The sequence below is a fragment of the Cervus canadensis genome, chromosome 17 (genome assembly GCF_019320065.1).
Source record: "Cervus canadensis isolate Bull #8, Minnesota chromosome 17, ASM1932006v1, whole genome shotgun sequence".
Taxonomy (NCBI): Eukaryota; Metazoa; Chordata; class Mammalia; order Artiodactyla; family Cervidae; genus Cervus; species Cervus canadensis.
In genome coordinates, this window is record NC_057402.1 from 6,592,181 (window position 1) to 6,606,493 (window position 14,313).

The following is a 14,313-nucleotide window of genomic DNA, read 5'->3' on the forward strand; positions in this document are numbered from 1 at the left end:
TGTGTGCCCGCTGTGATCACGCATGTGCTGTGGTATGTGCCTGTCATGATCATGAATGCAGTGTGGTGTGAGCCCATTGTGATCACACGTGTGGTGTGGTGTGTGCCCTCTGTGAACACATGTGTGGTGTAGTGTGTATCCATTGTGATCACACGTATGGTGTGGTGTGTGCCCACTGTGATTATGTGTGTGGTATGGTGTGTACCCTCTGTGAACATGTGTGAGGTGTGGTGTGTGTGCCCTCTTTGAACGCGTGTGTGGTGTGGTGTATGTCTGCTGTGATCACACGTGTGGTGTGGTGTGTGCCGTCTGTGAACGCGTGTGTGGTGTGGCGTGTGCCCTCTGTGAACGCGTGTGTGGTGTGGTGTGTGCCCTCAGTGAACACGTGTGTGGTGTGTGAGTGCCCTCTGTGAGCACGTGTGGTGTGGTGTGTGTCTGCTGTGATCACACGTGTGGTGTGGTGTGTGCCCACTGTCATCACACGTGTGGTGTGGTGTGTGTCTGCTGTGAGCACGTGTGTGGTGTGGTGTGTGCCGCCTGTGAACACGTGTGTGGTGTGGTGTGTGCCCTCTGTGAACATGTGTGTGGTGTGGTGCGTGCTGTCTGTGAACACGTGTGTGGTGTGGTGTGTGCCCTCTGTGAGCACGTGTGTGGTGTGGTGTGTGCCCACTGTGAACACGTGTGTGGTGTGGTGTGTCTGCTGTGAGCATGTGTGTGGAATGGTCTGTGCCTGCTGTGAGCACGTGTGTGGTATGGTGTGTGCCTGCTGTGAACACGTGTGTGGTGTGGTGTGTGCCCTCTGTGAATGCGTGTGTGGTGTGGTGTGTGCCCGTTGTGATCACACGTGTGTGGTGTGGTGTGTGCCCGCTGTGAACACGTGTGTGGTGTGGTGTGTGTCTGCTGTGCGCACGTGTGTGGTGTGGTATGTGCCCACTGTGAACACGTGTGTGGTGTGGTGTGTGCCCTCTGTGAACGCGTGTGTGGTGTGGTGTGTGCCCGCTGTGATCACACATGTGTGGTGTGGTGTGTGCCCTCTGTGAACACATGTGTGGTGTGGTGTGTGCCCTCTATGAATGCGTGTGTGGTGTGTGCCCTCTGTGAACACGTGTGTGGTGTGGTGTGTGCCCTCTGTGAACGTGTGTATGGTGTGGTGTGCGTCCTCTGTGAGCACATATGTGGTGTTTGTGTGCCCTCTGTGAACGCATGTGTGGTGTGGTGTATGTCCTCTGTGAGCACGTGTGTGGTGTGGTGTGTGCCCTCTGTGAATGCGTGTGTGGTGTGGTGTGGTGTGTGCCCTCTGTGAACGTGTGTGTGGTGTGGTGTGTGTCCTCTGTGAGCATGTGTGTGGTGTTTGTGTGCCCCCTGTGAGCACGTGTGTGGTGTGGTGTGTGCCGTCTGTGAGCACGTGTGTGGTGTTTGTGTGCCCTCTGTGAGCACGTGTGTGGTGTGGTGTGTGCCCTCTGTGAGCACATGTGTGGTGTGGTGTGTGCCGTCTGTGAACGCGTGTGTGGTGTGCGTGCCGTCTGTGAACGCGTGTGTGGTGTGGCGTGTGCCCTCTGTGAACGCGTGTGTGGTGTGGCGTGTGCCCTCTGTGAACGCGTGTGTGGTGTGGCGTGTGCCGTCTGTGAACACGTGTGTGCTGTGGTGCGTGCCGTCTGTGAACATGTGTGTGGTGTGGTGTGTGCCGTCTGTGAACACGTGTGTGGTGTGGTGTGTGCCCTCTGTGAGCACGTGTGTGGTGTGGTGTGTGCCCTCTGTGAATGTGTTTGTGGTGTGGTGTGTGCCCGCTGTGATCACACGTGTGTGGTGTGGTGTTTGCCCACTGTCATCACACATGTGGTGTGGTGTGTGTCTGCTGTGAGCACACGTGTGGTGTGGTGTGTGCTGTCTGTGAACACGTGTGTGGTGTGGTGTGTGTCTGCTGTGAGCACGTGTGTGGTGTGGTGTGTGCCGTCTGTGAACACGTGTGTGGTGTGGTGTGTGCTGTCTGTGAACACGTGTGTGGTGTGGTGTTTGCCGTCTGTGAGCACGTGTGTGGTGTGGTGTGTGCCCTCTGAGCACGTGTGTGGTGTGGTGTGTGCCCTCTGTGAGCACGTGTGTGGTGTGGTGTGTGCCATCTGTGAACGCGTGTGTGGTGTGGTGTGTGTCTGCTGTAATCACACATGTGGTGTGTGTGCTGTCTGTGAACGCATGTGTGGTGTGGTGTGTGTCCTCTGTGAGCACGTGTGTGGTGTGGTGTGTGCCCTCTGTGAACGCGTGTGTGGTGTGGTGTGTGCCCTCTGTGAGCACATGTGTGGTGTTTGTGTGCCCTCTGTGAGCACGTATGTGGTGTGGTGTGTGCCCTCTGAGCACGTGTGTGGTGTGGTGTGTGCCCTCTGTGAGCACGTGTGTGGTGTGGTGTGTGCCATCTGTGAACGCGTGTGTGGTGTGGTGTGTGTCTGCTGTAATCACACATGTGGTGTGTGTGCTGTCTGTGAACGCGTGTGTGGTGTGGTGTGTGCCGTCTGTGAGCACGTGTGTGGTTTTTGTGTGCCCTCTGTGAGCACGTGTGTGGTGTGGTGTATGCCGTCTGTGAACGCGTGTGTGGTGTGGTGTGTGTCTGCTGTGAACGCGTGTGTGGTGTGGTGTGCGTCCTCTGTGAGCACGTATGTGGTGTGTGTGCCGTCTGTGAACGCGTGTGTGGTGTGGTGTGTGTCTGCTGTGAACGCGTGTGTGGTGTGGTGTGTGCCGTCTGTGAACACGTGTGTGGTGTGGTGTGTGCTGTCTGTGAACACGTGTGTGGTGTGGTGTTTGCCGTCTGTGAGCACGTGTGTGGTGTGGTGTGTGCCCTCTGAATGCGTGTGTGGTGTGGTGTGTCTGCTGTGAGCACGTGTGTGGTATGGTGTGTGTCTGCTGTGAGCACGTGTGTGGTGTGGTGTGTGCCTGCTGTGAACATGTGTGTGGTGTGGTGTGTGCCCTCTGTGAATGCGTGTGTGGTGTGGTGTGTGCCCACTGTGAACACGTGTGTGGTGTGGTGTTTGCCCTCTGTGAACGCGTGTGTGGTGTGGTGTGTGCCCTCTGTGAACGCGTGTGTGGTGTGGTGTTTGCCCGCTGTGATCACACGTGTGTGGTGTGGTGTGTGCCTTCTGTGAACGCATGTGTGGTGTGGTGTGTTCCCTCTATGAATGCGTGTGTGGTGTGTGCCCTCTGTGAACACGTGTGTGGTGTGGTGTGTGCCCTCTGTGAACGTGTGTGTGGTGTGGTGTGCGTCCTCTGTGAGCACGTATGTGGTGTGGTGTGTGCCCTCTGTGAACGCATGTGTGGTGTGGTGTGTGTCCTCTGTGAGCACGTGTGTGGTGTGGTGTGTGCCCTCTGTGAACGCGTGTGTGGTGTGGTGTGTGCCCTCTGTGAGCATGTGTGTGGTGTTTGTGTGCCCTCTGTGAGCACGTATGTGGTGTGGTGTGTGCCCTCTGAGCACGTGTGTGGTGTGGTGTGTGCCCTCTGTGAGCACGTGTGTGGTGTGGTGTGTGCCATCTGTGAACGCGTGTGTGGTGTGGTGTGTGTCTGCTGTAATCACACGTGTGGTGTGTGTGCTGTCTGTGAACGCGTGTGTGGTGTGGTGTGTGCCGTCTGTGAGCACGTGTGTGGTGTTTGTGTGCCCTCTGTGAGCACGTGTGTGGTGTGGTGTATGCCGTCTGTGAACGCGTGTGTGGTGTGGTGTGTGCCCTCTGTGAACGCGTGTGTGGTGTGGTGTGCGTCCTCTGTGAGCACGTATGTGGTGTGTGTGCCGTCTGTGAACGCGTGTGTGGTGTGGTGTGTGTCTGCTGTGAACGCGTGTGTGGTGTGGTGTGTGCCGTCTGTGAGCACGTATGTGGTGTGGTGTGTGCCCTCTGTGAGCACGTGTGTGTGGTGTGAGCCCGCTCTGGCCACAATGGCAGTGTGCCGTGTGCGTGTGTGTGCCCTGTGTGCCTTCCGCTGTGTCTGTCGGCTCCTGTTGCGAGTGTGTGTGTCTGTGCCCCGTCCGTGTGTGCTGTGTGTCCCCATGGCGATCTCTGTGTCCTTGGTCCTGGTGTCCTCCCAGCCACCTCGTGGACTCACTGTCCACGTATGATGAGACGGAAGAGGCAGGAGGCGGGGTGGCGGCCTGACTCTGTGCCCCTCCCGCAGGCCGAGGTCTGCTCGGGGACTGTGGCCGACGTGCTCCAGTCGGTGGTCAGCGGGGCTGATGGCTGCATTTTCTCCTTCGGCCACTCAAGCCTCGGTAAGTGCCCCTTACCGCCCACTCTGCAGTCTCTGGAGGCCATTTCTTGGGGGGCCGGTGCTGGGCCTGTCCCCTAAGGGCAGTGGGAGAGGAAGCCGAGAGAACAGGCCTGGACGTCAGGCGGCCGGGGAGCGGGTGAGACCGAGCTGCTGGGCTCGGCCGGGGCCACCGGCCCGGCTGGCTCTGAGGGCCCGTCCCGCTGGCCCCCAGGCAAGTCCTACACCATGATCGGGAGGGACAGCTCGCCGCAGAGCCTGGGCGTCGTGCCCTGCGCCATCTCTTGGCTCTTCAGGCTCATGGACGAGCGCAGAGAGAGGACGGGCGCCCGTTTCTCCGTCCGCGTCTCGGCCGTGGAGGTGTGTGGCCGGGGCCAGAGCCTGCGGGACCTGCTGGCCGACGTGGCCTCCGGCAGCCTTCAGGACACCCAGTCCCCGGGCGTGTACCTGCGGGAGGACCCGGCGTGCGGTGCGCAGGTATGCTGACCGTGCCGGGGGGCGGGGCCACGGGCTGGGGGGCGGGGCTGCGGGCTGGTGCGGAGGCGGGGCCGCGGGCTGGGGGCGGGGCCGCGGGCTGAGTGGGGCGGGGCCGCGGGCTGGTTGGTGGGGTGCCGTGGGGACGGCTAGGCTCCAAGTCACTCGGGTGCCGACCCCCCTGTCCGTCCGTTCATCGGTCCTCAGCTCCAGAACCAGAGTGAGCTGCGGGCGCCCACGGCTGAGAAGGCGGCCTTCTACCTGGACGCGGCACTGGCCGCCCGCGAGGAGGCCCGGGGAGGCTCCCACGTGCTCTTCACGCTGCACGTGTACCAGTACCGCGTGGAGAAGTGCGGCAGAGGCGGAAGTAGGTGGCCGCGCGCCCGCGTCGTGGGATCGGGCCCCCTCCGCCCCGGACAGTCCTGGGCGTCCTGGATCTGGGGGCCCTGGGGCTGGGCCTTCACCTCCCGCCCTGTGGTTTCAGTGTCTGGAGGCCGCAGCCGCCTGCACCTCATTGACCTGGGCAGCTGTGAAGAGGCCCCCGGGGGCCCCCCGTCCCTGTCCTTGTCGGCCTTGGGCAGCGTCATCTTGGCGCTGGTCAGCGGAGCCAAGCACGTGCCCTACAGGTAAGTGCGGGCTCCTGGGTGGGCCTGGGGATCCGGCCCAGCCCACCTCAGCCGTGTCCACTGTGTCCGTGGCCCTTGATCCCTCTGTCCTTTCTTCCTCATTGTGTGACTGGCTTTGCTACCCGAGGGCTGCAGGGGGTCCTGCTGCCCGGGGGCCGGGGGCACAGAGGTGGGTGTCAGAGCCGACCCGGGGGGCCCCAGGCACGGCCCTGGTCCACCTAGAGGCCCTCCTCCCTCCCTCCAGCCCTATAGCAGCCCCCACACCCAGCAGTCCCCCAGCACCCTTCCCAGGCCCTCAGCCTCTGAGCCTCGCCCCCCGACCCCCAGGGAGCACAGGCTCACCGCACTGCTGCGGGAGACGCTGGCCACTGCCAACTGCCGCACCACCATGATCGCCCACGTGTCCGACGCGCCGGCCCACCATGCCGAGACGCTCAGCACCGTGCAGCTGGCTGCCCGCGTCCACCGCCTACGCAGGAAGAAGGTCAAGGTAGGTTCCGCCTCCTGGGCCCCTGCCTGCGTGGTGGTGCTGGTGCCCCGGAGGAGGCGGGGTCCACGCCCACGGTCACCCCCAGGAGAACCAGAGCAGCTCACGTTGGGGACTGTGGCGGCCTGGTCTCTGTTCACCCAGCCCCAGGGAGGCATGTGGCCAGAGCTGTGGCTTGTACCCTCCCAGGCCTGGTCCTGCAGGGCACACCCTGGGGCCCTCACTGGGTCTGGAGGATGCAGTCGGGGTGCCCTGGGGCCTGGACCCTGGGTCTGAACCCTGGGTTTGCACTTAACGCTCTGTGTGCTGAGGGCATATCCTCACCTCCCTGCGACTCGGCTTGCTGCTTTCTGGGATGTTGCTGAGAAGGTCCGTTTGTGTTGGGGACCTGAGACCTTGCTGGTGGCCGTGCCATCACTTCCGTCCCTCGAGTGTGGCGTGTGTGGCTGGCGGTGCTGGGGGAGACGGGCAGGCGGGACGCCGCTCAGGGGGGCCCTGCTCTGTCCCCAGTACGCGTCCAGCTCCTCCGGTGGGGACAGCTCATGCGAGGAAGGCCATGCCCGCCGCCCCCCGCACCTGCGCCCCTTCCACCCACGCGCCTTGGCCCCAGACCCCGACCGCCTGGCCGCCAGCTCGCCCGGCGACCCCGACTACTCCTCCAGCAGTGAGCAGTCCTGTGACACGGTCATCTACGTGGGGCCTGGTGGGACGGCACTGTCGGACCGCGAGCTCACGGACAGTGAGGGCCCGCCCGACTTTGTGCCCATCATCCCTGCCCTGAGCCGCCCGCGCCCCACCCCGGGCCCGCGGGAGGCCGACCACTTCCGCTGCAGCACCTTCGCGGAGCTGCAGGAGCGGCTGGGCTGCATTCCCGGCACTGAGGGCCCCCCTGGGGCCCAGGCTGGCCCTGCCCGCATGGGCAGGAAACCCTTGCCGCCCGAGACCGCGGCCCCCAGGACGCCTGTGGGTGCATCGCTGGCCTCCAGCACGCCTCGCGGCAGCCCCAGCCCAGATGCCCAACAGGGTGCCCTGGAGCCCCCCAAGGCCGGCGCTGACCAGAGAGAGGAGGGCAGCACCAGGCCTGAACTGCCCACGCTAGATAAGGCCAAGGCGAGCGGAGGCGGGAGGCCACTGCCCAGCCCGGCCCCGCCCCCGCCTTGGCGGCCAGAAGCTGGCGGGGCCTCCGAGGAGCCTGGTGGGGGCGATCGTGCGGGTGCAGTACGGACACCCCCCGTGGGCAGGAGCGGGCAGGCCGAGGGCCCCTGCCTGCCCGCACGTGGCCACCGGCTGGAGCGGGGCCTGCTGACCACCACGGTCACCCTGCAGCAGCCTGTGGAGCTGAATGGGGAGGATGAGCTGGTGTTCACGCTGGTGGAAGAGCTGTCCCTGGGGGGGCTTGCCGGCCCCGGGCGCCCCTCCAGCCTGGCCAGCTTCGGCAGCGACTGCTCCCTGCAGGCCCTGGCCTCGGGTTCGAGGCCGGTGAGCATCATAAGCAGCATCAATGACGAGTTCGACGCGTACACTTCACCGCCCCCCAGCGGGGCCCTGGACGAGGTGGCCTGGGCGGGCGGCAGCCAGAGCTCGTCCGACAGCTCCTGGCTCAGTGAGGTCAGCGTGTGTACGGCCGACAGCCTTGGCCCCACGCCAGCGGGCCCCCCAGACCCCGTCGGCTCCGAGGTGCTGGCAGGGCCCCCCTCACTGGGCTCCTCCATCCCGGACGGTGGCTCCCCGGAGGACAGCGGCCTTCAGCGCTCAGAGCGCCGCAGACTGGACAGTCCCGGGCCCGCCCGCGGTCCTCGTCCCACAGAGGAGGACATGGCAGCCCCCGGTCAACCTTGTCGGGAGCCGTCTGCTGTGTCTCCCCGGGGGCCAGCCCCTGCACAGACCCTCCACTCCAGCCTGCCCCGCACACCGAGGACTACCTCCGTGGCCGGTTGCGTGGGCTGCCCCCGCCTGGCTGCGGGCCTGCCTGGCCCTGGAGGCCTCTTTGAGGATCCTTGGCTGCTCCGGGCCGATGACTGTGGCCCGCCGCCCCTGGCTTCAGCCGGCAGGGCCCCCAGCCCAGCCCCAACGCTGGCTTGTGCCCGCAGGGTGGTGGATGGCTGTGAGGTGGGCCAGGTGGCCCACAGGCCGGAAGTCATGGCTCCGATCCCACCCCTGCGGAGGGGGGCCACCACACTGGGGGTGAGCACGCCCTCCACCCCCTTTGGGGATGCCCCGGTGGAGGCAGCGGCCTGCCTGGGCAGCCCCAAGGCCACCCCCGCCAGCAAGAAGGGTGCGGCTCCCAAGGGGGGCTTCTGTGCGAGGTCTGGAGGTGTGGCCCCTCCAGCACCCCCCGTGCGCAAGTCCAGCCTGGAGCACAAGACTGGCCCAGGGCTGTCCTCTCCGCAGGCCGGGAGCCCAGCTTGGCCCGGGGCTGCTGCCTTCCTCCGAGGGGACGGGGAGGCCAGGCCTGGCGGCCGGGCTGACCACTCCATCCCCAGGGCCACGTCCAGCCTGAAGGCACGGACTGGCAAGGCAGAGGCAGCATGCCGACCCGCCACCCACGGGTCTCTGGAGCGCTGCGAGAGCCTGGCGCATGGCAGCAGCAAGGCCAGGGAAGCCCCCGGCCGGCCGGCCCGCGCTGTGCCCCGGCTGGGAGTGCCACCCACCAGCCCCACACCCGGGCCCGCGCCGGCCTGTAGGAGCAGCCCCGCCAAGGGTGTGGGGGCCCTCAAGCCCCCCAGCAGCGGGAGCAAGGGCCGCAGCACAGTGGCCGGCGGGCCCCGGGCCCTGGGCTCTTCGGCAAAGCCGCTGGCCCCCGCGGCGGGGAGGGCCCCTTGCGGCCCCGTGACGGGCCCCAGGGCAGCCCCACGGGCAGCGCCGGGCGTCGGGGCCAAGGCCAGCCGGGGCACCATCATGGGCACCAAACAGGCGCTGCGGGCCACCCACAGCCGCGTCCACGAGCTGGCGGCCGGGGGCGCCCGCAGCCGGGGCGGCGCCTCCTGGGGCTCGGCCGACTCGGACAGCGGCAACGACAGCGGTGTGAACGTGTCGGAGGAGCGGCCGGCGCTGCCCTCCCCGTACAGCAAGGTGACGGCGCCCCGGCGGCCGCAGCGCTGCAGCAGCGGCCACGGCAGCGACAACAGCAGCGTGCTGAGCGGGGAGCTGCCGCCCGCCATGGGCCGCACGGCGCTCTTCTACCACAGCGGGGGCAGCAGCGGCTACGAGAGCGTGCTGAGGGACAGCGAGGCCACGGGCAGCACCTCCTCGGCCCCCGACTCCATGAGCGACAGTGGGGCCGCCTCCCCGGGCGCCCGCTCCCGCAGCCTCAAGTCCCCCAAGAAGCGGGCCACAGGTAGGTGTGTGTCACGGCCGCGGGCCACCCTGGACCGCCGGCCACCCCCCGGTGGATCCTAGGTGCAGGCGGCCGCTTGTCGTGGGCCGGGCGCGGGTTGGGCAAGAATTTCCAGACATGAGACAAAACGAAAGAAGAATGAAGTTTATTAGAGTGGGAGATGCTGTTAAGACAGCAGGCCAGCTCAAGGGAGAACCGACGTCGAACAGGGGTCCTTAGTCCGCTTTTACACCCAGGCTCCAGAGAGCGGGATGGGGGTCCTGCGGGCCGTTTGCTGATTGGATGAGGCAGGTGTACTGGGTGGGGAAGGGTACGGCAAATACCTTCTTCCTATAGGGCAGGAGAGGAGACAGGCTGTACTGCTCCATTAACAGTGACGCCGTCGGGGAGGGAAGGGCGATGAGGGTCTGGGAGTCCACTCCCTGCGTTCCCAGACCCTCCTGGGTTTTATCTGCCCTTTTGGCCTGGGGTCACCGCACCCTTGACGGGTCCAGACGCAGGTCGAGGGGATAGGTGTGCCCTGCTCTCTGCGGTTTGTAAATGCACCCCACGTGTGCCCTTCTCTGCCCCTCTGCACTGCCCCTAGGCTGGTCCTCATCCTGTTGGCGTGGGATGGCGAGGGTGGGCCCCCCCCCGTGGGCCCCCCCAGGTCATCCTGCCGAGGCATGAGGGGCTGGGAGAGGATGGGGGGCTACCAAGCCTGCTGCTCCCGCGGCTCGTGCCCAGCTGTCAGCCTGGAAGCCCCCTGTGTCCGTTCTCTGGACCCCTGTCTCTGCGGACCCGGCTAGGGTGGGCTGTTTCGCAGGCTGAGTGTGGCTGGGGGATTTGGGCACCGGTGGATGCTTTCGGGGGCCTTGTGAGGGAGGCACGCACGCTCTGATGAATGGGCGTGGGAAAGCCGGAGGCTGGCAGGGGTGGTAAAGAGGGGTGCCTCGGGAGACGTGGGGGTGCCAGTGTGGGCCTGGCTTCGGGGTCTGTCCGGGGACAGTGGGAGTAGAGAGGCCTGTGAGTTAGGAGGCCGTGCAGCCCATTAGGGTGTTCAAGGGTGACCGTCAGAGGTCAAGGGTTGTGGCCTTGAGGCTCTGCCGTGCCGGGAGGCTGCTGTGGCTGTCCAGGCGGGAGGTGCTGGGCGGGGGTGCGGCTGGAGTCCGTCTGTTCCACGGGGCAGGGCTGGTCAGGGTTTCCGGCCAGCGCTAGGCTGAGCATTTCAGGATTGGGCCCCTGTGGGCTCTGCCCGTCAGAGCCGCAGCCAGGCTGGGGGCTGGGGGCTGGCCTCTGCGCGTCCAGCGCCTGGCTGTCTGTTCCAGGTCTGCAGCGGCGACGGCTGATCCCAGCCCCCCTGCCCGATGCCGCCGCCCTGGGCCGCAAGCCCAGCCTCCCTGGGCAGTGGGTGGACCTGCCCCCGCCCCTGGCCGGCGCGCTGAAGGAGCCCTTCGAGATCAAGGTGTACGAGATTGACGATGTGGAGCGCCTGCAGCGTCGCCGTCTGCCCCCCAGGGAGGGCCCGGCGGAGGTGGGGGTGGCGGTGGGGTGCTGGGAGGGCGGGAGGGCTTCTTGGTGCGACCGGCAGCCCGCTGACTTCACCTTCCCCTCTCGTCCACAGCCCTCCCAGAGCTCAGAGAAGGTAGGAGCGGCCCTGCTGGGCCTGAGCCCCTGCCAGGGGAAGGGTCCCATGGCCACCTCTCTTGTGCCCTGGAATTGGGCTGGGTGGGGGGCATTCCCATGGCAATGGCACTCATCCTGGGCCTGGGTCCCAGGCGGCCACAGGTGGCCTCGGGGGCCTGTGGTCTGAGCCCCACAGGGGTGGGGAGGGGGGCGGTGAGGGAGGGGCAGGGCCTGACCCCTGCCTGCCTTGGAGGCCCCACCGTGCACCTGTCCAGGCCTGGAGGGTGGAGCGGGGGCCCGGGTCAAGGCTGGGGTGCCGGAGCCCCGGGGAGCAGGCCGTCGCCCGTGCCTAAGCACCGCCCCCCACGCGCCCCTCCCTCGGCTGTGCCCAGGGCCCGGTGTGCGTCGGTGCCAGGCTGCGGCTGCCCGAGCGCAGGCTTCAGCGGCTGCAGGAGGTGCAGGCGAAGCGGGAGCTGCTACGCGGGGAGCTGGCCGAGACCCAGGGCCGGCTGATGCTGGAGCCGGGCCGCTGGCTGGAGCAGTGTGAGTGCCCCCAGCCCCGCCCGCACCCCAGTGCGGCCACGTGACCCCGGGCCCAGGGGCGGTGGGGGGACCTGGAGGCTGGAAGGGGGAGAGGCATCTCCTCGGCCCTGCGGGGACCCCGGGCCTGACCGGCTCTCCGCTGCCCCTCTCTGCAGTCGAGGTGGACCCTGGGCTGGAGCCTGAGTCAGCCGAGTACCTCGTGGCCTTGGAGCGTGCCACGGCCGCCCTGGAGCAGTGCGTGAACCTGTGCAAGGCCCACGTCATGATGGTCACCTGCTTTGACATCAGCGCCGCCACCCCTGCCGCCGCCCCGGGGCCCCAGGAGGTGGACGTCTGAGGCTGGGCCACGGGCCCCCCGGGGGAGGGGACAGGGCGTCAGGGGCTCGAGGATGGGACGTGGGATGGAGCGAGGATGTGCTGGGGGTCGGAGGGACGAGGATGTGCGGGGTCCCTTGTGGGACGGCGGGGGCGGGGGCAGGGCGTCTTGGAGGCGATGGAGCGTGAGGGACGGGAGGGGCCGGCCGAGCCCGCGGGCGGAGGAGTGAGTGTGCAGGACACGGAGGACTGTGACGCAAGTGCCTTTACCTGGGACTGGGTTTCTCTCCTTTCTGCGTTTGGTGCTAAGGACTCAGACACCAGCACACAGCGTGCCCCCGGGCGGTGCCTGTGGCCGTCCGGGGGCCGCTGGCCCAGCTGTCGGATCGGATCGCGCCTGGGGTACGGCTGGGCGGTTCCGTGCGGCAGAGCGGCCCTGGGCTCGCCAGGCTCCGCTTTAGCTTCAGGGTTACTTGTCCTTCAGAGCCGTTTTCCTCTCGACAGAGCCGGCCTTAGGGGTCTGCAGACCCCCCGTGTGTTCTCTCTGCTGATCTCAGATGGAGCCTGGGGTGGGGTGGGTCTTCTGGGTGGGGGGTGGGCGGCGGTGCTGACTCTCCCTCCCTGGGCGAGACCTGCTCTGTCCTGAGTTTGCCAGGAGGGCAGCGCCCAAGGGCTGAACGGAAGGCACCTGTCGCCTTCTTCCACGGCAGGAATTTTTACCAAAACCACAAGCAAAAAAACAAAACAAAACAGACCCCCACACACACACACATTGGGGGATGAGGCTTTTGTAAAGGTGCTGTTAGGTTCGTATTTTTGTATCATTTTGCCTACAGATGCGGTATTTGCAGTGGGAACTTGAAGACAAATGATCTCTATGTTTTTATGGTTTTTATGGAAGGTGTCACTGCAGCTGGGCTCTTTCTGGGGTGGGGGTCCCCTGGGAGGCCAAATGCAGACCCGGATGAGCCTGCTAACAGGAGCAGGACGTTCCCATCACGACGGGTTCTTTTTTTCCGACCGTTGTGGATTTTCTAGGGTCGTCCGAACCTTTGTACAAATGTGTAGATAACAGCTTGCTGCAGCTTTTATTTGTGAATAAAAGATGCGTCCCTTGTTCATGAGGCTCCTGAGTCCACCTGGCGTGCCGTCCTCTGAGGGTCCTGGGGCGAGGAGGCTGCGGGGGGCCCCCACCCACAAACCCCACAGCGGGGGCCAGCCATCGGCGAGAGGGCGCTGACGGGGAGGAGGTCCTGCTGCAAGCCCGGGGCTCCAGCCCCCACCTGCGTTCTGTCCCTGCTCCCACCCCTTTCTCTGGGGGCTGGGCCTGGGCAGGGAGCCGGGGGTGGGGCCTGGGCCGACAGGAACCAGCACTTTCTGGGGGGTCCCTGGCCCTGTTGCCAGAGGCTGTGTTAGCTGGGAACCCTGGCAGTGGTGAGGAGGAGCCCCTCAGGGACACCCAAGCTCCTTCCTTTGCCCCCCGTCTCCGTACCTCGCCTGCCTTTCCAGAATACAGACGCCCGGCCACTCTGCGGGGTCAGGGTCCAGGACCCCCTGAGCCGGCAGGGGCCCCTGACCCAGCACCGTCACCGTCCCCTCCGTGCCTCTCTGCTGTGCTCAGGCCGCCCCGCCCCGCAGCCCTGGGGGCCCCCACCCCACGCACCCACGCGGGCACCTGGCAGCCCCGCCCAGCCCGCCAGTGCCTGGGACTCCCCACCCCCCAGCCGGCGAGTGTGGGGCCCACTGCCTGGTGGCCTCGCTGTCCTGGGGTGCAGCCCCTGCCCGGGGCATCCTCTGCGCTCTCCGCCTGTCTCCCAGCGTCGTGGGGGCCCCCCGGGGGCGTGGTGGGGTGACTCACTGCTGCTCCCCTGTCGGGCGCAGGGCTGGGCCCCAGTGGGCCTCGGGGCACAAGCTGAACAGACGCGTGAGCCCCGTGATCGCGGCCTGTCCCCGAGGAGGGTCCAGCAGGGCCCAAGCTCTCCAGTCTGCAGGCCCCTCCCCGTCCTTAAGCGGGCCTGGTCCTTCCTGTGACCCCCGGTCCACGCAGGTGGACCCCCTTGGTCCACCCCGTACCAAGCCCCTGCCCCAGGCTGCCTCCTCGCTCTCTGCTGTCGATGGCCCCGCGACCCCTGGGATCGGGGTCACGCATCAGCCGGGAGGTTGCGGGACTCTGGACGCCCACCCCCTCCACGCCCCGCAGGTGTCTGTTCTGGGGTCAGGTCTGGTTCCCAGCAGGGACCCAGGCAGGCGCCTCCCAAGCTGCTTCTCCATCACTGAATTTGGAGGTCGTGGGGGGTCAAGACACGTGTGGTGGGACTCAGGGTGAGGTGGGGGCCTTGCTGGGTAGGCCCCTTCCTTCTGCACAAATCCCTCCTACCCTTTCCCCGCCCTCAGTCACTGAGGGGCCCAGAGCCTGCTTCCCACCAAGACCCGCTCTGGCCCCCACCCCAGCACCTGTCCTGGGCAGGGTCCTCTGTGGAGCCGGCCGAGGCTGGTGCAGGTGACCTTCGGGGCCGGTGGAGCCCACTTCCCACAGTCCAGGGGAGGCTCGGGAGGCGGTGCCTGCCTTTCCCATGGTGGGGGGAGCCCCCCATCCTGGGGCCAGCCCGGGAGCCTGGGCGGCCTTTCATCTGGCCATCAAAGCCCTCAGCCCTGTCATTACAGGGAGGGAGCAGCTGAGGACAAGACGC

General features: G+C 66.4%; 1 protein-coding gene across 4 annotated transcripts in view; it reads left to right on the forward strand.

Annotated features, from left to right (window-relative positions):
* The window catches only part of KIF26A (kinesin family member 26A), a 41,216-nt gene extending 28,474 nt beyond the window's left edge, over positions 1 to 12,742 (forward strand). For all 4 annotated transcript variants that reach the window (XM_043489287.1, XM_043489288.1, XM_043489289.1 and 1 more), the window contains 10 exons: positions 4,147 to 4,240; positions 4,451 to 4,713; positions 4,918 to 5,077; positions 5,195 to 5,336; positions 5,664 to 5,826; positions 6,334 to 9,160; positions 10,468 to 10,673; positions 10,764 to 10,784; positions 11,158 to 11,308; positions 11,464 to 12,742. In XM_043489287.1, coding sequence (XP_043345222.1) covers positions 4,147 to 4,240; positions 4,451 to 4,713; positions 4,918 to 5,077; positions 5,195 to 5,336; positions 5,664 to 5,826; positions 6,334 to 9,160; positions 10,468 to 10,673; positions 10,764 to 10,784; positions 11,158 to 11,308; positions 11,464 to 11,645 — 4,209 coding nt within the window. In that variant the 3' untranslated portion in view covers positions 11,646 to 12,742. The remainder of the gene's footprint in view (positions 1 to 4,146; positions 4,241 to 4,450; positions 4,714 to 4,917; positions 5,078 to 5,194; positions 5,337 to 5,663; positions 5,827 to 6,333; positions 9,161 to 10,467; positions 10,674 to 10,763; positions 10,785 to 11,157; positions 11,309 to 11,463) is intronic.
* The last annotated feature ends 1,571 nt before the right edge of the window (positions 12,743 to 14,313 follow it).